The sequence below is a fragment of the Gossypium raimondii genome, chromosome 6, assembly GCF_025698545.1.
Source record: "Gossypium raimondii isolate GPD5lz chromosome 6, ASM2569854v1, whole genome shotgun sequence".
Taxonomy (NCBI): Eukaryota; Viridiplantae; Streptophyta; class Magnoliopsida; order Malvales; family Malvaceae; genus Gossypium; species Gossypium raimondii.
Window position 1 is genome coordinate 50,836,156 of NC_068570.1, and position 24,405 is coordinate 50,860,560.

General features: G+C 33.9%; 2 protein-coding genes across 4 annotated transcripts; both read left to right on the forward strand.

The window, feature by feature from the left end:
* Nucleotides 1-12,728: 12,728 nt before the first annotated feature.
* Nucleotides 12,729-15,326, forward strand: LOC105772942 (N6-mAMP deaminase). The gene is made up of 11 exons (XM_012594462.2): nt 12,729-12,916; nt 13,024-13,094; nt 13,355-13,446; nt 13,523-13,582; nt 13,660-13,863; nt 13,943-14,019; nt 14,104-14,173; nt 14,277-14,390; nt 14,528-14,594; nt 14,754-14,858; nt 14,935-15,326. The coding sequence occupies exons 1-11, from the start codon at nt 12,825-12,827 to the stop codon at nt 15,057-15,059; spliced, it is 1,077 nt and encodes a 358-aa protein (XP_012449916.1). The 5' UTR covers nt 12,729-12,824; the 3' UTR covers nt 15,060-15,326.
* A 554-nt stretch (nt 15,327-15,880) lies between these two features.
* On the forward strand, nt 15,881-23,719 carry LOC105772941 (phospholipase A I). 3 transcript variants are annotated; one of them, XM_012594459.2, is made up of 18 exons: nt 15,881-16,651; nt 16,903-17,050; nt 17,227-17,305; nt 17,394-17,547; nt 17,631-17,843; nt 17,929-18,174; nt 18,242-18,404; nt 18,483-18,743; nt 18,827-18,948; nt 19,500-19,661; nt 20,298-20,490; nt 20,573-20,709; nt 21,019-21,157; nt 21,337-21,543; nt 21,628-22,102; nt 22,188-22,404; nt 22,506-22,595; nt 23,111-23,719. In XM_012594459.2, exons 1-18 carry the CDS (start codon nt 16,136-16,138, stop codon nt 23,546-23,548), a joined length of 3,960 nt encoding a protein of 1,319 aa, XP_012449913.1. In that variant the 5' UTR covers nt 15,881-16,135; the 3' UTR covers nt 23,549-23,719. The 3 variants fall into 3 exon arrangements, with proteins under 3 accessions (XP_012449913.1, XP_012449914.1, XP_012449915.1); XM_012594460.2 differs by having other exon boundaries at nt 17,230-17,305; XM_012594461.2 differs by lacking the exons at nt 15,881-16,651; nt 16,903-17,050 and having other exon boundaries at nt 17,383-17,547.
* The last annotated feature ends 686 nt before the right edge of the window (nt 23,720-24,405 follow it).

Below are 24,405 nucleotides of genomic sequence, written 5' to 3' on the forward strand. Positions count from 1 at the left end.
CCTCAGACTTGAGATCATCATAATCCCAACATCGTAAGTTGTATATTTTGATCTGATCAAACGTACAATCAGAATCGGTTATTCTATAAAGGCTGATGTTGGATATACCATGATCTGTGTAGAGGGATATGGTTGATCGATATAGGATAAGTCCCTCCTACATAATGGGAGTAATATCTTAGGCCACTTGATTGAGTGAGACTAGAAATGCATGGCCATGCTCAAATAAGCTGATATGAGATGTCATACTTATTTGTATATCATAGTCTACTTAAGATATCAAGGAACATGGAATGGACTATGCAACTGTGACTATTCCATGACTTGTCTCCAATCCAGAGATAAAGGACTTAAGGATTATTGCATGAAAGGTTAAATGACTTAAGGATTATTGCATGAAAGGTTAATCATAAAAACGTTATGTCGAATCATGATTTCTTGTGACTTAGGTAACAATGATGTATTGCTAGGTGCCACTCATTGTTTGTAACATTAGAATCGTTCTAGTATTACTGCTAACGTTACAAGAACCTACAGGGTCACACCCTATAGTTGAAATGAACGGAATAAAACATAGTTGGTATTGTGTTTGGTTGTCGCTTGAATTAAATTAATTATAGAATTAATTTAATTGGGTAATCAAATATCAAATACATTATATGTACAAGGTTGTTGTACGCATAATGAGAACATGAATTTGGTTCGTGTATAAATTCAAATAAATATATAGTTTACCGAAATCATTATTATAATTAATGTAATTATAATTTTCGGTTTAAATACATTGTTATATTTATTTAATTTCTAGAAACCCTAAAAATAGATATAAAATCTTGTTTTTCTTTGCTTGGTGGATCTAGCAGCTGTCAAAGCAAAGTCTTCTCCAAAATAGTTTTGGGATTCCTTCCGTTCATTGTCAACTGGGTGGATTACGTAGAGGCCGGAGTCATGATAGATTGCGGCTTGGTTTGATAGTAGATCAGATTACTCGTTGCCGAGGCGTCGCTGTCTACTCAGAATAAAGATTCGGTAATTTCGAAACCTTTATTTCACCCCGATTCGTTTCTCACACATGGATCCATGGTTAGGATCGCCGGATGTTTTATTTTTTCGCTGCGCCGTAGGGGTGCCGGCGTTCCAACATTGAATACATCTAAGTTTCTACTCGTGGAGTCAACTGCTCCGATAGCCAAGACTAGCCATCTCCCCAATTGAAATTGTAGACGACATAATAATCCTTCTCAGTATTTGAATCAAATGCTCACTTCGATTCTTTTACGGGATTACGAACTTATTTAGATTATCTACTAAAGTAAGTTGTCTCTCTCACAATGTAAACATTCTTACAATGCGCTTATCTTCAGTTTGAACTTAGATAATCAATGAGCTAATATTTGCTTGTCACAGTTTCGCTATGCATGCAAAATATAAGACATAAATATAAAATACATAATAGTGAAATGAGAAATTAACTTTATTTATTTATTTATCGTTCAAATAAATAGAAAAGAGTTACATGTTTACTATAATATAGGCACATTTCCCAATAGTAATATGTACATGTATAGCGTCATCGTTGCCGGGCAACCTAGGGTGACGGATCCGCGTATCTGTTTCAAGTCTCTGTCTAGTTAATAGGGTTCTAAACATAAGATTTGATAAATAATATGTAAATTGATAAATGTCATTGAATTGCAATATGTGACAATATGCAAAATAAATTGAAAACAAGTCATAGGGGTCGATTGAACATGAATGAGCTATTAGGCTTGTAAATTAATGAAATGATCAGATGAAAATTTAGCATAAATACAAGTAAGCAAACTGATGATTGTATATAAGTATGGAAGATATGTTAGGTACTTATGTATTAAATGGAAAAAAATAAGGATTTGTGCAAATTAAGTAGCATTGTAAGTTTTGGCATGAATATACATATGAATTGGTTATAAGTTTGGTCATATACACGGTGATTTGAAAATGAAAGTGTTGTGGCATGAAATGACATGAAATTAGGTTATGAATTGAAATTGATATGGATGTATGCATATGTTTAATTTGTTTATATTGACTAGAATCATGGAAATACCACTAAGCGTATTTGCTCAGCGTACGATTTGTTTTCTCCACGCGCAGGTATAGCGGATTCCCGGTAGTTCGAGCAGTTGGTCCAACATCTCGAAACTAATCCCCAACTTAACAAACTTTGTATGAGTTTTGTTTTAGTGTCAAGTATGACATATACCTAGTTTGTGTCAAATTGGTACAAAATTATGTTTATATACATTTTTGGTTTAAAAGGTTGATGTATGAACCTGGTTAATTGAATATAACATGTAAACGAATTCAAATATGGTTGGAAAAGGTATGAGATGTTGTAAATGCCAATGGCCTTGCTAAATAAGTATGTTTTTGAAGGTTTGGAATGAATTATACCAATTAGTTAACTTATAGGTATCATGGTATTGCTAGATGATAACTCTTGAAAAGAGTTATATTTCATGCCTTTAGACCTAGCTAATTACTTGTACTTAAGTACACTGTGTTGCATTTTAGGACATTTTAGTTAGCATTTTGAATATTGCATTAGGACTTAGACTATGTTGGAATTAGGTGCTTTTAATTGCTTGCGATGGAGTTTTTTTGTGTGTTGGTGTGGCAGGAACATGTTTTAGAACGAGGAAATAAAGGAGTGAAGTTTTGTCAAGGCAAAGTACAGACAGTTTGCCAGCACGGATGTCGTGGCAATGCTGGGAAGACCAAGTCAACATTTTTCGTGCAGCAGTCCTAGCTCAAATTCAAACTTGTACTAGATAAATCCCCCTAAAAAAGAAGAAGATAATCATGAGTTGTTAGCCGACCCTAGCCTAATCTATCTATAAAAGCTAATGAAATGGACCTCACAAATGGCGAAAAAAGTGGGAGAGATCCTTAGGCGTGAATAAGGGTTAGACTGTACAAAGAAAAGAAAGTCCTTCTTAGCCATCACAGGACATTGTGCTACCGAAGAGTGGACTAGGCAAGCGAAAGCTATTTCCCAAAGTTCTTCCGTTATTTCCATTAGTGTTCCTTCAAAATATTAAATTGAAGTAGTTGAACACAATGTCGGATAATATTTTGGTTTGGAATTTTATTTCCCAGCCCATGAGCTAAATCTCATAGGGTTGGGATTACTTTCGATGAAACCTTAAACTGTTTTATGGATGTAGTGTATATCTAATTTACTTAACTATTTCATTTGATTGTTCTTATTTCTTAATTAAAATGCAAACGACCTCTAGATATAGAAGACTGTTCGCATACTTATAAACTGATTCTAATTCCGAAAGGGTTGAATTGGTTAGATTAAAATTAATGAAATGAACAAGTATTCGGTATACACTTGTAGTAGACTCTAGACATAGAGTCATGGTCATACAGAAGCAACCCATGCAAGATATCTAAAAAGCCTATAGACACGGGCAAGGTAACTTGCGATTTTGCTTTCGCGAGAGGCAGACCATTTTAAAACTCTTCTGTGCAATAAAGTAGATACAATTTTACCAGGGCATTATTGACAGTAAGGGTTGATTCTGGGTAAACCCGACCTTCTGAATCAACATCACTCTATCCTTATACTTTGTCGTAGTATCTTTGCCACATCATATTTATTTGTTTATTTCTTTGTTTATATTTTATTTGGATAATCACTTTCGTTATTGCCATTACATTTCTACTCTCACTTTTTCCATAACATTTCCAATTATTCATCAATTCCATCTATCGCATACATCATCATTCCTTTGAATTATCACTGCATATTTACTTTAGTTTACCATAGCATCTTATCCATCAGTCTTGCCATAACATTAATCATATTACAATAACTTAACCAATTTTGTGCCTCAGTCTGGTCCTCGTGGGAACGATACTCGCTCACCACGTTATTACTTGAACCGACGCATATACTTGCACAATTCGAACATCATTTAAACGTGACACTAGACCATTGTCAAAGGTGATTTGTTATGTTTAAGACTTAGATATTACATTCTTTGACTAAAAATATAGTTTTATTTTGCATATGTATTTGTTTAGAAAGTGCAATGTGAAGTTTCATTTGGAAATTTCATAAATTAGATGTTCGTCGCGATGTCGGGTATATGTCGTCGCAACGAGAATTAGGTCACCATGCCACAATGTAACGTTGAGCATGGTCACCCTCTAACGACGTGACGTCAACATAAAACTTTGTAATCATTACATTTTAGTCCTAATTCGATCTTGAGTTGGCATTAAAGCTTTCGTAAGCTCGTATAAGATCGAAAAATGAATATACAACACTTATATACTTTATTTGCTTGCAAATGAATATTTAATCATGTGAATTACTTTATAAATTGTTTGTAGTTGCTCCAGCAACAAATGTGACACCTTACAATTTAGATTTGGCAACCGGATCAGGTATGGGGTGTTACACATCTAACCTTTCACTACCTATGTGGAAAGCCTTGAATGAGCCGATATCCTAAGCCATTGGTCATTGCATAATTTGATCAAATGCCCATCATTACTGGACCAAACAACACCTTCTATCATCGCATTGCAAATATTAGAGAGAGAGCATCACATATAAGAACAATTACTACGATCTACGAACACTGAAATCAAACTATTAACATTGTACTTACTACATAATACACGCACATAAATTGGCTAGGAGATTATAGTCCAATTTAAGTAAGAAAAGGTTGTTTTGAACCCGAAGACACCGAACTCCCATACCTCCATTATCAATTAGTTTACAACAATCTTTCCAGCTAACAAGAGAGAACTTCTTAGTTGTGGAATTAGAGCACAAAATTAAGTTTCGCACAAGTTTCTTGACTTCTTAACACATAGAGGCAATAACATAAGTTGTGCTCATAAAATAATTAGGGTCGATACAAGTATCGACTTCACTAAGTTATTTTGCCCACCATAGAGACGATGAGCATCCCAACCATTAAGTTTAGCTTGCACCTTGTCCACACCAAACTGAAATATGTTCGTGTCAATGCATTTTTGGAATATTGGCATCCCTAGATGCTTTCCCAAATTAGTCACCATAGTAAACCTTAAATGACTAAAAATAGTTAAAATAGTCAACTCCGGGTTATTATGAGATAAGAAGATTTGATCCTTCTGTTTGTTAATCATATAGCCTGAAACCTGATAAAAGGTATCCATAATTTCATTGACCCAATATACTTTCTAGCAATCTACTTTACAAAACAAAATCACATTATCCGCAAATAAGAGATAAGACAAAGTAGGCCTCCTTCTTGAAAGCAACATGGGTTCCCACTACTGACCCTCGACCGTCTGATTGATTAGGTGACCCAATCCCTAACACAAAGTTGTATGGCAACAACAAGTCTCTTTGTCACACCTTTTGAGTCGAATGCAACATCTTCGTGATAGAGCCATTCCAAAGCAGTTGCATGGATGACGATGTGACACAGTGTACTAAAACTTGTAACAAACTAGGAAAAACATCTATTAAGGTGTCTTCAATAATGTTGATTAAATATTTTTTATGCAGCAAATGCATGATATTTAATGGAAAAAGGGAATTAGAAATAATTTGTGTAAATGACCAATTTTGGCCTAGGCCCAAAACCAAAATAAACACAAGAAATAAACAATTACAAATTAGCCCAAATAATTAAAACCCAAAACTAATAAATAACCCAAACCCAAAACAGGCCCAATAACATAAAAACTAACCCTAGCCCACAATGTTTTCAAGTTTCAAAAAAACCCCTAAGCAGCAGCCGCCCTTCGCGCCACCTTCTCCGCGTGTGCCGCCACGTTTGTACCTGCAAAACGGACTAGGAGAGTCCAAAAGTAAAGAAACAGTGTAAAAATAGGAAAAATAGGAAAATTTCGGGCTATAAAAAGGGCCTCGATTTTATGCATTTTGGACACGAATGAATCAAAAGAAAACGGGAAAAATTCAATTCAGATACCGGTCATTCTCAAAGGTAGTTTTTATTTCTTTTTGGCTCATTTATTTTATTTTATTTATTTATTTATTTATTTTTAAAGAAAACGAAAAAGAAAAGGACAAAGGTCGTACCTTTTTTGCGAGGGAGGTGTCGATTCTGATGAAAATCGGTGTTTTCCGGGTCCAAGAGTCGAAAAAGCTCAGAAAAAATATTTTTTAAAATTTTTCGGCCACCGCGGACGGCGGTGCCGTCACCGGCGACCGGCGGCCGCCACGGTGGTCTGACGACCCCAATGGCCAGATTCTGGGGCCAGATTCAAGAGAATGGAGAGAGGGTTGAGAGGTTTTTGAGGTTTTTTTAAAAAAGCAAAGGCTGAAATGAAGGTTTTTAAAAAATTTTAGGCTTAAATACCCATATCAAAACGGCACCGTTTTGAGTTTTAAGTTTAGAGGCCAAAATGGCGCCGTTTTGATCCTTGTGGCCCCCAACCTACGCGTCGACCTGACCCGCAGGAGGATCCGCAAGTTTTGCTTCGATGGGATATTTACGTTGTAGACCCTTCTGCATTTTCAGTCTGTTTCAATTTAGTCCTTTTCGCACTTTTTCTTTTATTTTTAAATTGGGCTTCAAAGTTTTTTCACCGTGCAATTTAGTCCCTGGCGAGCTAATCCTCTGGGAAGTGACGCGTGTCCAGGAATTGGGCTTATTGCCCAGTTAGCCCTCCTTTCTTTGCGCGTGTTTCATTTTAATCCTATTTTGATCTTTTAGCATTAATTTTATTTACAAATTTTACCTTTAATGTCATTCTAATTTCAATGTAGTCCTCTGATTAATTTGTTTCATTATTTTCATTTTTTTTACTTTTTTTATTATTATTTTATTATTCTTATATCCGTTATTTATTTTCATATTCAAGCTTTAATATTTCTTCTATTAATTTATTTGTTTTATTTCTTTACTTTTTGTTATCACATTTTATATTATTATTATTATTATTATATATCAATTCGTTTAACCTTTTTTTATATACACATTATTTTATCTTGTTATGTACTATTATTTGGAGTTTTTATTATTATATATTATTATCTAATCTCATAATGTATTAGTTTATTTTTCGGTAATCCAACATGATCTATATATACTTTTAATTATTTTATTTTATAATACATTTTTTTAAAGAATTTCATTTTCTATGCCTTTAAATCAATATGTACCTATTCGATTTTCTTCTTATGCAACATTTAGTTTAAAATTCAGGTGTATATTTTTTAAAATTCTATTTTATTTCAAGTTTTCATGAATGTTAATTATTTTAATTTTTTTATAAGTTATTATTCATACATTGATGATTTCAAATGATGCCATTCTTTTTATTTTGTTTGATGTTTCTTTAATTAACTTTTAATTTATTTAGTTTCCTAATATTGATGTTGGTATTTGCATAACATGTGATATGAAATTATGGTACTCATGTGTTGTGTATTATTTACTTGTACTTATTGATTGTTTGTCGTTCACTAGCGTACATTTTAGCTTGCGAACTATCACCTCGTGTTATATATTATCGTTCATTTGTATCTTTTATTTCTTTGTTATTTATTAAGTGTGTATTTTGGTTTACGAACGATCATTTCATGTCTCATTGCGTTTATTTGTCGAAAGGATTGCATTTTATTTAAACATTAAAAAATCGATTTATTCAAAGGTTTTCAAAATAAAGCAATACTCGATATCTTAGATTCTCAAAGAGGATTGTACCCTAACTTACTGGCCTTTAATTTTCTTCATTGATTTTAGGTAATCAAGTGCTCTCCTTTCAATTATAACGTAAAAAATTTCAAACCAAAGCTCTCTCGAGAATTCAAAATGTTATATCCTAACTCACTAGATCCGACATTTCGTTATCTCGAAATGAGATTTTTTTTAAATAAAAGAAAATTCGTGTGTTGTCATTGGAATTTTAAAGAATCGTATCCTAACTTACAGGGTTTCGATTTCTTTATTGGAGCAAGACGACCAAATTTTTTAATTTTCAAAATAATAAATTTCAATAAAGATTTTAAAAGGGGAATCGCTTTTTTAACTTTTTTCGACATTCGACCTTAATACGATTAATAATCAATTAGGTACCAATTTTGGGCATTACGAGGATGTTAACCCTTCCTCGTATGTAACTGACTCCTGAACTTCTTTTTCTGAAATTCGTAGACCAAAATCGTTTTCAAGGTGATCCGATCACACCCCAGTAAAAGATCGGTGGCGACTCCAATTTTCGTTTTTAAGTCAACAACTAATTTTTGTTTTTAAAAAATGGTTTCGACAATTTGTATTTATCTATTGGCGGCACTTTTGGAGACTGTAAAAGAGTACTCTACCTTATTGCTTTCAAAGAATCAAGTGGATTAGAATTTTCAAAATAATTAATATTTTCGAAAATGCAATGATAATATTTGGAGATAATTTTTATCTAACTTCAAATTTACAAGTTACCTTATCTCATTTTGAAAAGCATGGATAATTATCGAGCCTATTTATATAGGTTATTGAAGATGCAAAATGTGTGAATTTTTTAGAGTATTTTGTTCTTGTATTAGATTTTGTGGATTTAGGAGAGTGAACGTAACAACAATCCATTAGAATAAGGATAGAATGAACTTCCAATTGTTGTACCAACTTAATTGTTGAGTAAATTCATTTTCTTAGAAGTAAGATTATTGAATTCGAACCGTGCTAACAAACTTGGTGTCTTGCTACTCTTCGATTACTTATTTATTTCCCCCACGTATTGTTCCATTTCTTATTATAACAACAAACTTGTCAAAGATAAATTGAAAAAATAAATACTGAAAAAATTAAGTGTTGAATTTAAATTATAAAATATGTTTAGTACATTACTTAAAATTAAATACTAAAGATAATTAAATTGTTTGATAGAATATTGAATAAAATGCAAATAATTGTGTTTATTTTCTATTAAGTGATAAGTAAATACCTACCTACTTAACATTTTTCACACTTTTTGTAGAAACAAATTTATCTAATAGTTTTCATTGTAGATTATGAACGTGTTAAAAAATTAAATTCAGTTAATTGAATTTTTTCAACACTTTATCAAATAGGACCTAAGACAAATCGTTTAGCTTTTTCAAACATCAATATTGGATTCAATCCGTAAACAACTCAAACCTTTTATTCCTGTATAAAAAGAAAGAGTGATGTCGATTGGTATGGATATTGTTACCAATGTAGGAGGATGTGAGTTTGAGTGCGCTGAAACACATTATTCTCTTATTTATGGGTTGGGGAGAGGTTATGGATAATTTTGAATATTGTGATATAATCAGAACTTATAATAAAATTATTATAAAAAGCATGATGTCATTAGCTGCAATTGGTTGGTAAATCTTTGAGAGTTAAGTCAAATGAGATAATTGAAGTACCTATGGCAGTATAGTCCAAGTCCAACTTCTCTTATCATGAAAGATAAATGAAATTATCATTATATGTGTTAATGGCAATGGAGATGGTTTGCAAAAGGGCAGATAGATAGATAGATAGATATAAAGTAAATGAAATTGCAGCCTTGAGCATGTAGGTAGCATTGAAAGATGAGACAGAAAGTAGGTGAAGCAAGTAAATGGGGAGTTGGAGCAAAGAAGAGCGTCAAAAGCAAATGGAAACTATTCATACAGCAATGATGGCACGGATTGATTGTGAGTGATAATATTCTTGAATACAGTTGTGTATAGGCAATGAATATGAGGCCATTGGCCACTCCTGTTAGGGGCATATTCAACTGTTGTGCTCTCCCACATGCGTCTGGTTCATTTGATGCTGTCCACCAAAATGTTGGGAAGATGGACCATTCCACCAATATCAAATAAATCTATTCTAAATTTCTATCTTAAACATTATGAAACAATATTGATATTTGCTTGTTTTCCTCAAATTATCATTTTTTTCTTATATATTTAGCATAAATATTTAATAATACATTACATATTTATATGAGATATTCTTGGATTATTCTTTATAAGTTTTAGGCAACAGTTAAGTTTCTATTTTTTTTACGCTCAATTGGATGTTTGAATTTTTAAAATGCATAAAAAAGGCTCTCAAATATTTAAAAAAACAATTAAGCCCTTGCTCTTTTTTTTTTCCTTTTTGCATTCAATTGGATACTTGAACTGCCAAAATGTATCAAAAAGGCCCTTTAATCGTTAAAGTTAACTGCCTTTAATTTTTTTTAGTTAAAACCACCACATTTCATAACCACAACGTGACATGTGACAAAAAATGATAAAAGAAATAAAAATAAATGAAATTTATAAAAAAATATTAAATTTTAATTAAAAATAAAAATAGAAAAAACATAAAAATCATTTAAAATTATAAAAATTGTAAAATTTTATAAAAATAGTAAAAATTATAAAATATATAGAAATATAGAAAAAATTATAAAATTTTATAAAGTTGTAAGAAAATTATAAAATGTAAAGAAATATAAAATTCATAAAAAATTTATAAAAATTATCATACCAAAAGAATCATTTTATAATTTTTCTATAACTTTTATTGATTTTTATTTTTTATCATTTTTCGCCACATGTCACGTTACGTTGCAACATGTGATGGCTTTAACTAAAAAAACCGAGATTGTACATTTAAAGTTAATGGTTAAAGGGTCTTTTTGATGCATTTTATATTTTTTTATGATTTTTATAAAATTTTATATTTTTTTACAGTTTCTATAAAAAATTTCTAATTTTTAACGAAATTTAAATATTTTTAATTAAAATTTAATAATTTTTATTGATATTTTAATAATTTTTTTGCCACATGTCATGCCGTGGTTGTGTCATAGGGTTGACTTTAACTAGAAAAATTAAGAACAATTAACTTTAACGTTCAACTATTAAAGTTAACGATCAAAAGGTCTTTTTAATGCATCTTTACAATTCAAGTACCCAACTGAGTGCAAAAAAAAAAAAAGACCTTAACTGTTTTCTTTTTAAAGTTTAAAGATCTTTTTGATACACTAATCTGAAAATTCAAATATTTAATTGAGTGAAAAAATAGAAGCTTAATTACATTTTAGAATGTTGAATTTGGTTTATGCTTCTAATTTATTTATTTATTAATTATTTACAAAGATAATAATTGAAAAATACTTTATTAATTTAATAATTTAAAACTATAAATAGAAGGAACGTCATTTAGTATATGAATATTTTTTCTTTTACACTATAAGAAAATGTTAATTTAATCTTTATAATTTAAATTATAACATAATTTGGTCTCTATATTTTTATAATGTTATTAGTTAAACCAAATAATTAATATAGTTAACTTTTCTATTATAATGTTACATGGTTATATATAATTTGAATGCCTTAAGAATCATGTATGTGTTTGCCTTTGTTGTAAGGGTGAGTATTCGATCAAGTCGAGCCATATCGAGTCAAAAAATTTCGAGTTCGTCGAGTTGACGAATCCTATTTTAGCAACCGGATTCAATTTGAATTTTTTTAATCGAATCAAGTCGAGTTAACTAATCCTATTATTTATACTCAATGTTGCATGTACATGGACCGATTATTTAACTAGTAGACGAAGTATAAGATATTTAACTACATAAACAATATAATAGTTTTGCCTTTTGATTTAATAGGTAAACATTAATCAAAACAACGTAGTTTTGCCTTTTAACTTAATGGTTTGACTTTTAACTTTAGAAAAGGTAAACATTTATCAAAATGATGTAGTTATGTATTTTCTTATTCGGATTTTTAAATAACTCGAATTTTGTAATTTATATTCGAGTTGAACCGAAAAACTTGATTTTTTATTCGAGTTGATTCGAATAACTCAATTAACTCGAACTATTTAATTCAAAATTTGAATTTTTTATCGAGTTTTTAGAATCGAATCGGATTTTGCTCACCCCTACTTTATTGACATTATAAATCAATGGTCAAATTTCAATTTTGATCCCCATACTATGCTGACACTTGGATTGAATCCATATACTTTAATTTTTTACGTAATTTGATCCCTCTACTTATATAGTGTCATTAGTCAGTCTAAATAGTTAATATTGTTTAATATTTCAATTACAATGCTAATGTCAATTTTCTCATAAGAACACTATTCCAACAAAAAATTTATTATGACAAGTTCGAATAGATATTTTAAGGAAAACAAATCCACATAAGCATTTTTAACGTTTCTATTTGCTTGTCGCCTAGTACAAAGTGATTTTTTTTTTAAAATTGAAAATATCACACCATTAAATTTAATGTAAGAATTTTAATGATAATAGCAATTGAACTTGAATTTTTAAAATTGAAATAAAACGACTAATTTCCTAAAAATAAAAATAGGGAGACTAAATTTCAAACTTACGAAGATACTTATAGCTTATTTTAACTTTCAAAATTTGAAAACAAATAATTAACTAATGAGCTGCCAAATATTGTGTTAGGCTGTCAAAGCCCGAGATTGATATAGGCACAAATGTGGACGGTGAACAAGGGTTTGCTTTTATGGACACGTTTAGTGACCTGCATAGAACCAGTCTCTTTTAGCCAAGAAATTTGGGTCTTAATTTCCGGTCCTCAGAGCCCAGAGTCTGGTATCAGACATTTGTTGAAGCCTAACAAACCGCAGGTTATGTTCTCTTAGGGCCCAATGTTACAATTCTCTTTCCTCTCTTTGTCTGCTTGTGTGTTTTTTTAGTATTTATTATGTTTTGTTGTTTGACTAATCTGGTCTGGTTAGGACAAAGTACTCTAAAACTCAATCTATCACACCGCGAAACGTAGCCGGTCGGAAAACCCAGACAGGCAAAAGATGAACAGAGAAGAGCTGGAGTGGTGTGTTTCGGTTCCAAAGGTTGAACTTCATGCTCACCTCAATGGTTCAGTTAGGAACTCTACTCTCTTGTGAGCTTCCTTTTATCCCTCTTTCCCCTCTCTTTTTTTGAACTTTTCAATTGTGCCCCCCCCCATCTTAATCATGAAGGTTAATTTAGATGTATTTTTGTTGACAGTGAACTTGCAAGAGTTTTGGGTGATAAGGGTGTCATTGTTTTCTCAGATGTGGAGAATGTTATAATGAAAGGTATATGTTTTTTAATGCTTTAGTCCTTTATTTCATTGCTTAAAAATCATTGAAGATCAAGAGAGGAAATACTGCACATTGTATTCTTGAGAACCCAAGAAAAAACATGAGCTTGACTACTTTGAGATTGGAATTTTTGATTGATTTAATTAATCCTTGCACATTTTAGGGAAATGGGGTTTCATTATATTGTGTATTTGTGTTATGTATGTTAAAGATTGGTATTTAGGAGCTCCTATATTTCCTTTTTTCCGATTCAGACGACCGTACGCTACACGAAGTATTCAAGCTGTTCGACCTTATCCACATTCTCACTACTGATCACTCCACTGTTACAAGGATTACTAAAGAGGTAATGTAGTTTTCCACTCGAAGACTTTGTCTGTATTGATTCTTCTAGTTATTTGTTTCTATTTTTCGATCTACAGGTCATCGAAGATTTTGCTGCCGAGAATGTTGTATATCTAGAGCTTAGAACCACTCCTAAGGTACTTTCATTGCTATGTTTTAGTTTCTTGGTGGTTCGTTTTATATGCAGTTTTGAATAAATGGAAACATTGTACAGAGAAATGATTCCATAGGAATGAGCAAACGTTCGTATATGGATGCTGTGATGGAGGGTTTAAGAGCTGTCAGTTCGGTTGACGTTGATTATTCTCCCGCTGGTTTGAAGACCAATACATTTAACGGGTCTATGAGAAAGAAGATGTATGTAAGATTTCTTCTCAGCATTGATCGTCGTGAGAGCACTGAAGCTGCCATGGAAACCGTATGTTAAAGATTGCAGTTTGTGGAAAAAGCTTGTTATTTGTTCGATAAATGTCCTTATAGTTCCCTTATTTCTTTAGGTTAAGCTTGCACTGGAAATGAGGGATTTAGGTGTAGTTGGCATTGATCTCTCCGGAAACCCCATTGTTGGCAATTGGTACTCATATTTCCCTTATTTGTTCATGTGTTTTGAAGGTTATAATTATATCATAATTCTTAATTTTCTTTGCATCCGACATAGGTCTACATTCTTGCCTGCATTAAAATTTGCAAAGGAGCAGGGTCTCTATATCACTCTTCACTGCGGAGAGGTGCGTTTTTGTTGCTACTTCTCAAACTTGTCGTGCAACTAGTGTGTGCTATAGTATTTTAAATAACACCGACTTGTTTATTGTCATATCTTAGTGCTTGTAGGTACCTAACCAAGAGGAAATCAAAGCAATGATAGACTTCCTTCCACATAGGATCGGTCATGCTTGTTGCTTCGATGAGGAAAACTGGAGAAAGTTGAAATCAGCAAAAATCCCCGTAAGATATTTATCCCTTAGTACGGAGACAATTTACTTGATTGACTGATATCAAGTGATTTGTTCGATGTCGAAAATCATGTTTCCTCTCATAAAGTTTCATTAATGTCTGTTCCTCTCTTTTGTTTCGTTTTGCAGGTTGAGATTTGTTTGACATCCAATATCCGGACGGAAACAATATCTTCAATAGATATTCATCATTTCGGTCAGGCTTTTCTGCTTGTCTTTCAACTCTTTTAAGAAATTACTTTTACAAGTACATATAATCAGCTTCTCTCGAAGGATTCGAGCATGTTTTTGCTTCTTCTTTTTTTGTTCTTCATCCTGATGTTTAGACGAATCGGTTTGTGAAATGGTGATGCAGTTGATCTATACAAGGCAAAACATCCTTTGGTTCTCTGCACGGATGATTCCGGGGTTTTCTCTACCAGTCTTTCCAGGGAGTACAATCTTGCTTCCTCTTCGTTCGGTAAGGGGAATATAACTAGCACAACCAAATCATTTTTATGCAATTTGATGATTTTACCCCTTTTTTTTTCTCCCAGGTCTCGGAAAGACTGAAATGTTTCAGCTTGCTGAAATCGCTATCAATTTTATATTTGCTGATGATGGAGTAAAGACGGATTTAAGAGCAACATTCGAAGAAGCCGTAAAGAAGCTGAATTTATGATGACGGTATCCATTCTGAAAGCAGAATTGTACTTGTTATGAATATACTTTATAAGCCAGTAGTAACATTGTCAATCCGATTTCGGTTGCAAGCAATTCGAGACCGGCTTGTCGATCATTGATACATGACTTGTGTTGATTTTTAGGCTGAAATTCATGCTATTTGCAATGTGCATTTTATGGTTGTTGAGATTCTCACAAGTCTTGGCCTTTTATGTATGGCCCTTACTGAAATAATTTAATGCTGATTTGACATTTGATTTGCAAATATTCCGATTTAGATATTACAACAAGATAATTTTATAAATGTTCGAGAGGGGCTAAAAAGAGAAATTTCAGTTTCGAATCTCGTCTCATGTAAATACGATAATCTGATGTGTGGGTTTTCTTTCAAAGTTTGATGCTTGTAATGTGGTTAAAGTTTTTTTGAGATACCCACACAGGCTTAGACTATGTTACTCCATCTTTTAATATTGTATAAAAAAGATTAAATACCCTTTCTACATAATGAGATTGACAAATGATATTATTTAACTGTATTATCTCATCCTCAATTCTTGTCCGTACCACCAATTTTATGTTAAGGACATTGATTTGGATGGAATTAATGAAATGTTATGTCACACATGTGATAACCCTGTCCAAAAATCTCGTCCTCATGACATCGACCAGTGTTAGGTTATACGGCGTCGTTTCGGTGACAATGGAGTGCACCAGTTAGCGTGGACTGGGTTCATTAGCCGCCAACAATACGACGTCGTTCCATGGGGCTATCTTGATGAATACAATGTTAAAACTGAGAATAAAAAGAGACTCCGACGACGGAAAAGAATAGACAAAGAAAACTGTGTCAAAGAAAGAGCTCGTACATAATACATACTGCTTCAATTTTTCGTTGTCTTAATTTCTCCAAACCTCCCGAAGCTTAATCCTAAGGGAGGAACTTTATCGTTCTTGTCGTCGCCATTTTTGTATACAATTCTCTATATGTGAAGAAAATTCAAATGTGAAACACCGTATCAACCGTCGAATCGTGATCGGAGTCTTCTCCTCGCGCATTTTGACCGTCCGATCACAATGTCTTGGGGACTAGGATGGAAACGGCCTTCGGAGATCTTCCGTTTGTCTCTAAACTACGGTTATGAAAAATCTGCGGAAGATCTAGACCATGCATCTCCGGTAAGTTCCTCTTTGTCTTCACCGGAACCTTCAACACCGCAAGATCAGAAAGAGCTAGGGTTTAGGATTGATCTGGATTGGGTTGCGGGGGATGACGAGGATCAGGTGGCGATAAGGCTGCAATCCAAATTGATGGTGGCGCTTCCGGAGCCGCAAGATACGGTTTCGGTGGAATTGAGGGAGACGGAAGAGAAATTAGTGGGAGTGGAGATGAAGGTGGAGAAGAGGAGAGAGCCATTGCGGGCGGTTACGATGGCTAAGGCGGCCGGCTCAGGTCAGCAGAGTGATGGAGTCGGAGTATTGGTTCGATTGCTACGGTCAAATTTGGTTCCTTCTGGTGACAGTGGTCTGGTTTCCTGCGGTGACCATTGGAGAAGTGTCACTTTGCTTAGCCTTTGTGGTTGTGGTTTAACGGTAATTTCGTTCTTCTTTTCCTTGCTTTTCTTGATTTTATATTTATGCTTTTTTTTAATTGAAGTGATTTTATTGAGAAATGTGAAGCGATGGATTGCGAGAAAGTATAAGCATGGACCTATGCTAATTTTAACTTGTACTAGATCCTTTTTTTTTATAATTTGGATTGAGCTCTGTGAAGAAACTAGGCATGTTTCCTTTCCTCTGCTCCGTTAGTTTAACACTCATTGGTTGTGTACTTTTTGATACAGACACTGCCCGTTGAGCTAACTCAATTGCCTGTTCTTGAGAAACTATACCTTGATAACAACAAGCTCTCTGTGTTACCACCTGAGCTTGGTGCACTAAAAACCTTAAAAGTACTCAGGGTTGACAACAACATGCTTGTTTCAGTTCCTGGTAAGAGTAAATCTTGTTTTACATCGAAATTATCTTCCCTATTGTATTACCTTATCAAGTTCGTAACTTCCCATATTAAGGAGGGAAAACATTTATTCTCATGATTTTGCAAGTACTAGGCCATTGCTTTCTCACTTGTCCATTTTACCATGTTTCTGTTGGTAATTTATGAGCAGCAGAGCTGAGACAGTGCGTTGGGCTGGTGGAATTGTCATTGGAACATAACAAACTTGTTCGGCCTCTTCTTGACTTCAGGTCACTTTATTGACAATCAACATATTTTTTTAAGCTCGTGGATATATAGTTTCCTTTAGTCTAATGTTTTTCTCCAGTTGGATGGCAGGGCTATGGCCGAGTTGCAGATTCTTAGGTTATTTGGTAATCCACTTGAATTCCTTCCTGAAATCTTGCCTTTACACAAGCTACGCCATTTGTCCCTTGCAAATATCAGGATTGTGGCTGATGAAAATCTAAGATCAGTGAATGTGCAAATAGAGGTACAAGCTACAAAAATTAGCTGTTTGTATGCTTGTGCGATGAATAAATCTATGCTTAAACTGCTTCTCTTGTTGTATTACAGATGGAGAATAGTTCTTACTTTGGTGCATCTAGACACAAGCTGAGTGCCTTTTTCTCTCTCATATTCCGTTTTTCCTCTTGTCATCACCCGTTGCTAGCCTCTGCACTGGTCAAGATAATAACACAAGACCAGGGGAATCGTGTAGTTATTGGTAAAGATGAGAATGCAGTGAGACAGCTCATAAGTATGATAAGTAGTGAAGACCGGCATGTGGTACATTGCATATACTTTCATTTCATGAATAACACCAGACATGTTTATTTTATGCGGTATCATTATGGTTCGTATCTTGTGTCAGGTCGAACAAGCCTGCTCTGCTCTATCAACTCTTGGTGGAGATGTTTCCGTAGCAATGCAGTTGATGAAATGTGACATCATGCAACCCATTGAAACTGTTATGAAGTCTCCTGACCCAGTAGAACTGGTTTCTGTGCTACAAGTTGTGGTCACATTGGCCATTGGATCTGATATTGTAGCTCAGAAGATGCTAACCAAGGATGTTTTGAGATCATTAAAATTACTCTGTGCCCATAAAAACCCAGAGGTGATATTCTGATCTAAATGATTCTTATATCGAATGTATGTATAATTAAACCTTTATATTTAATCAGGTGCAAAGGCTTGCTTTGTTAGCTGTTGGAAATTTGGCCTTCTGTCTGGAGAATCGTCGCATTCTTGTGACCTCTGAAAGCTTGAAGGACCTTCTCATGAGACTGACTGTTGGACCTGAACCACGTGTGAATAAAGCTGCTGCTCGTGCTTTGGCAATTCTTGGTATATTTCTTCCATTTGATTTTTTACTTTCTTTTAGAATATTTGGATCTTGGATCATCTGATTATGTTATTCTGTAGGAGAAAATGAAAACTTGCGACGGGCTATAAGAGGAAGACAGATACCGAAACAAGGCCTACGCATACTCTCAATGGATGGAGGTGGCATGAAAGGTCTTGCAACTGTGCAGATCCTTAAAGAAATTGAGAAGGGAACCGGGAAGAGAATACATGAGCTATTTGACCTTATCTGCGGGACATCAACTGGAGGAATGCTTGCTGTTGCCCTTGGTATTAAGTTATTGACCTTGGACCAATGTGAAGAAATATACAAAAATCTTGGTTAGTGTGCTGTATAAAGGTTCTATTTGTGGGCACTTAATTTAGGGTTCCATTAATTTATCTAGTTCTATGCTGTTTTGTAGGAAAACTTGTTTTCGCTGAACCTGTGCCAAAGGATAATGAAGCTGCAACTTGGAGAGAGAAGTTGGATATGCTTTATAAAAGTTCTTCACAGAGCTTCAGAGTTGTTGTACATGGATCTAAAGTATGAATTTCTCTTTTATGCAAACTTGTGCTTCTGTCTTTCATGCTGCTAGAGCTGCTTTCATCTTTTCCTTGAAAACTATGTTGCTTGGACTGGGGTGTGAGTGTCGGATACGGAAATGGTCAGATTTCTTTTTTATGTTTTTCCATATATTTGGTGGATCCTTGGAGGATCATATTTTCATGCCCATGTGGTTGACTGGGATACTTAAAGAAAAATGAAGAGTAATAGCAACATGGTTGAAAATGTATGTCTATGAATGCATGAAGAGGTATTAAACTATTGGAAGTATAACTCAAGCAAATGAGAAATTTTGTGTTTCTCCAAGATATTTTCAGAGGATTTACTATAATTTACTTTAAGGGTTGCTCATTCTATATATTGCCTTTAATCAATAGGACTTCACAATCACATCTGCTTATTGCATTGTTCTTATCATCATTTTGAAGGTGTTTTGCTACACTTAAATCAGTAATTTAAATGGGCCTGTTTGTTTTACTTTTCAAAGTATTATTTGCTTTAACCATATAGTATAACATAGAGTATTGCAGCACAGTGCAGATCAGTTTGAAAGGTTGCTGAAGGAAATGTGTGCCGATGAGGATGGTGACCTACTAATTGAATCTGCTGTGAAAAACATTCCGAAAGTTTTTGTAGTGTCTACTTTGGTGAGCGTTATGCCAGCTCAGCCTTTTATATTCCGCAATTATCAGGTTTGTGGTCAAGATTTCCTTTCTCTATCATGCAATATGAACTCTAATTGGGTTCATGTATTATTGCTCATGTAGATTTATGTAGAACAATTTACACTATGTTTGGATAAGTAGTAATAAAGGAAAGGAAGGAAAGGGAAAGCAAAAGACAGAAAGGTTAAGGAAAGTAAAGGAAAAGATACATGTGTATCTTGTTTTGATAGCTTAAATTAGTAAAGCAAAGGAAAGAAAAGGAATTTTAACAATCTTTGTTTGGTTAAAGAGGGAAAGGAAAGGATTTACTATAATAATTTTTCCAATTATAACCTTTTAAGTTTATGAAAACATGAAGATAATAAAATAGGTATTTTATATATTTCTTTCTTTTTTTTACTTTCCTTTCCCTAGCTTGTTCTCCAAATTGGGGTAAACAAAAATCGTACTTCAAGGGAAAGCAAGGAATACTCAATTTCCCATACTTTCCCTTATTTAAACAAAAATATTTATCCAAACAGGGGAAAGGTCCTCATTTTCCCTTAGTCTACTTTCCTTTTCCTCCCCTTAGTCCAATCCAAACATAGGGTTATAATCTATTTTGGTAATATCTTGGCAGCTCTAAGAGTGAGTTTATACATTTATAAATTTCTTAATGTGCAGTATCCTGTGGGAACCCCCGAGGTGCCTCTTTCAATATCAGAAAGTGCAGGAATTACCACTCTAGGATCTCCAACTACAGGTGCTCAAGTTGGCTACAAACGAAGTGCTTTTATTGGAAGTTGTAAACACCATATATGGCAAGCTATAAGAGCTTCTTCTGCTGCCCCATATTATCTTGATGACTTCTCAGATGGTATTTTTCTTCTGCTTGCTTAAGTTAACTGTTTTATTAAGAATGTCTGAACTTAACCTTTATATTTTTACCTTTTATATAGATGTAAACCGCTGGCAAGATGGTGCTATAGTGGCAAACAATCCAACTATCTTCTCAATAAGAGAAGCACAACTTTTGTGGCCCGATACAAAAATTGACTGTATAGTTTCAATTGGCTGTGGTTCCGTGCCTACAAAGGTAACTGCTTTATTTTGTGTTTGTCCCCATCTAAGTGGTTTCTGGTTTCAATTGACCGTAAAACTATTCCTAGTACCATGACCATTTGAAGTGCAAATCCTCATTCTGTAAATTCATGCAAAATAACAGGACAGTCCACAGGGACTTTATGTCATGTTCCAAGTTTAATATTTTTCTAAGTGGTTCTGATATTTTGGCTAATCGGAGAAAAAAATCTAGAGATTTTTAATTTTCTATTGACCTTTTCAATAGCTGATCATATTGAGGTTTAAGATCCTTTACATCATACCATGGATTATTCTGTTGTAGGCACGAAAAGGTGGTTGGCGATATCTAGATACTGGGCAAGTTCTGATTGAGAGTGCATGCTCTGTGGACCGAACTGAGGAAGCTTTGAGTACTTTGGTACCTATGCTTCCCGAGATTCAATATTTTCGGTTTAATCCAGGTATTGAGTCTTGGTTCCTTGATGAGGGTTGGAAGTTTCAACCCCGTTTTATGTCTCCATCAGTTGCTTCTTCCAACCATTTTTTCTTTTAAATTTCATCTAGGAATTCATCCTTTTGCAATATCTTTGTAGTGGAATAATTAGGAAGTCTTCATTATTTTACATGGTTGCCCTTGCAGTTGATGAACGTTGTGAGATGGAGCTTGATGAGACTGATCCAACAGTTTGGCTGAAGTTGGAAGCTTGTGTAAAGGACTACATCGAGAACAATTCTGAGTCCTTCAAGAATGCATGCGAAAGACTTATTCTACCCTTTGCACATGACGAGAAGTGGACAGAGAATTTGAAATCTCAACATTTTGCCAAGGCAAAGGCATCAGATGCAGGTAGTAGTCCTTTTCAATAGTTTTCATGTGTTCTAGCTTTCTGGATGCTCTGCTGAATCTTTTTAATTTATTTTGCATTGCTAGATGAGAATAGCCCTTCTTTAGGCTGGAGGCGAAATGTTCTACTTGTTGAAGCTTTGCATAGTCCTGATTCAGGAAGAATTGTGCACCATGCTCGGGCACTGGAGTCATTTTGTGCACGAAATGGAATTAGATTATCTCTTTTGCATGATATATCTGGACTTTCGAAGGCATTACCAGCTACAACATTTCCAACACCATTTACCTCTCCTCTGATCACTGGAAGTTTCCCTTCAAGCCCTCTTTTATTCAGTACTGATACTGGCCTGCAGAGGCTTGGCCGAATTGACACGGTCCCACCTTTAAGCTTGGATGGATTACAATCTGTAAAGACAGCTATATCACCCCCTACATCCCCTTCTGCACCCAGGCAGCTCTCTTTACCTGTACGGTCATTGCATGAGAAGTTACAGAATCTACCACAAGTGGGCATTATACATTTGGCCCTTCAAAATGACTCTGTTGGTTCGGTTTTAAGGTCTAAATGATCCTTTCTTTTGCCTAGTTACTTTTGAGTGTATCTTTTGCCCCATGCTAACCTGCTAGATGCTTCTTTTCTCTAGTTGGCAAAATGATGTGTTTGTTGTGGCTGAACCTGGAGAACTGGCTGATAAGTTTCTACAAAGTGTTAAGTTGAGCATGTTGTCAGTGTTACAGAGCCAGCGTCAAAAGTGTGTATCACCTTTTGCCAATATTACAACTATTGCTGATTTGGTCCGTTGTAAACCATACTTCCAAGTTGGAAAGATTGGCCATAGATATATTGGACGCCAAACCCAAGTGTGCATTCGTCTCTCATTTGCTTTCAGTTTGTTTTTTGTTAGTTTGATGTTATCAAATCTAATGAACTTCTATTTCTATTTTCTTGACAACTCTTAAAGGTCATGGAAGATGATATTGAAATTGGGGCATACATGTTTCGTCGCACAGTCCCTTCTTTGCACTTGACACCTGATGATGTTCGTTGGATGGTACGAATGTGTCTCTCGCTTGACTATCAGATTTGAGCATCAAAGTACATGATACCTGACGAATGTTATGGCTGATTTATTTTTCTCCCAGTTTTTCACTCTTCACTTTGATGGTTAACCTTAGCTGCTTGTCTTCTTGGGGCAATATTGCATTCACAGGATTAGTTTAATTTTCTTTGTTTCAGTTGCTTAACCTTCTATTGATCTAGGTGATTGTGCCAAACATAAGAATAACTTCAAATACCTCTAATCATTGACTCTAATCTTGAATCAATAGAAATGCATTACCAAGACAATAAGGATACTATTTTGTATAAACCTCCAAATGGCATTCATTCTTGATGTTTTCCATGTCAACTTAGGGCTGTGGTGTCATCATATTTAACAAGCCCACTCCCTTTCAGTGACACCCAAAATCTTTGATAACATGTTTTATTTTATTTACATGAAGTGCAATTCCTGCATGAAAATTTGATTCAGTTTTGTGTGGCTGATACTTTGTTGAATAATGCTAGGTTGGAGCTTGGAGGGATAGGATCATAATCTGCACGGGAGCTTATGGTCCCAATGCAAATTTGATCAAGGCCTTTCTAGACTCGGGGGCCAAAGCTGTTATATGCCCTGCAGCTGAGCCTCATGATGTGTCAGTTAATATATCAGGAGAGTATAACGTTGTGGAAAATGGGAAGTTTGAGATTGGTGAAGAAGATGCGGAAGATGAAGAGGTTGAGGTGGAAACTATCAGTCCGGTGAGTGACTGGGATAGTGACATGGAGAAGAATGAGGAGCATTGTACAGGTTTTGGCGATGAAGAAGAGGAACTATCAAGGTTCGTGTGTCAGTTGTATGACTTGATATTTCGGGAAGGCGCCAGAGTTGACGTTGCACTAAAAAATGCACTTGCCTCTAATCGGAAGCTGAGGTATTGTTGTCACCTTCCCAATGTAAAATAGGATGTGAAATAAATCCCATAAACATTATAATAAGGAAGCAAAGAGAGAGAGAGTATAGGGTGTGCATGAATAATTACACAATGTGGGGGGCACCAATCAGTTTTGAGGTTTATAAGTAAACGTTTGTTGTCAACCATTCATTACATGAACAAAGAGTATAAACATTTACAATTCTTTCTTTCTTTTTTAATATGGAAATTTAATTTTATTTTAATTTTTTTAGTAGGTAATGGAATTGAATTCTGCAAAATAAAGCAGATTCATATATATACAAGGCTCAACCTTAAAATTGTTAAAAGTGATTGATTAAAATAGCCTTTTAAAATATTTAATTTAAATATATTTTGATCTATGAAAATTCCTATTAAAATTTACACGGATTGAAATATGTTATCTTCTATCAAAAAGAAACACGTTATATATACTATTTAGATAATCATGTTTTATTTTCAAGCATCATTAAGAATTTTCTTAAAATGCTTTTAAATAAATTACACCTGATCATTTTATTTTTGAAAATTTGTAGTTAACTATTATTATTTTATTTCAACACAATTGAATCTTATATGTATTTGTAATGTACTTAAATTTATTTTGATGTTGAAGTAATAAAATTTTAATAGTTTGATAATTGAATTTATCAAATTTAGAGAATATAATTACAGTTAACATATTCATTATATAAAATTTTAAATCTTTATTTAAGTGTTATCTTAGCATATTTTGGTGTAAAAGCTAATTTATTATAGCAAATATAAAAATTTATTGACAGTTAAATCATTATAAAAATTAATGGAGAGTAAATTATTGATATATTAATACAATAAATTTTGAAAACGGATTCAAATAATGAATAT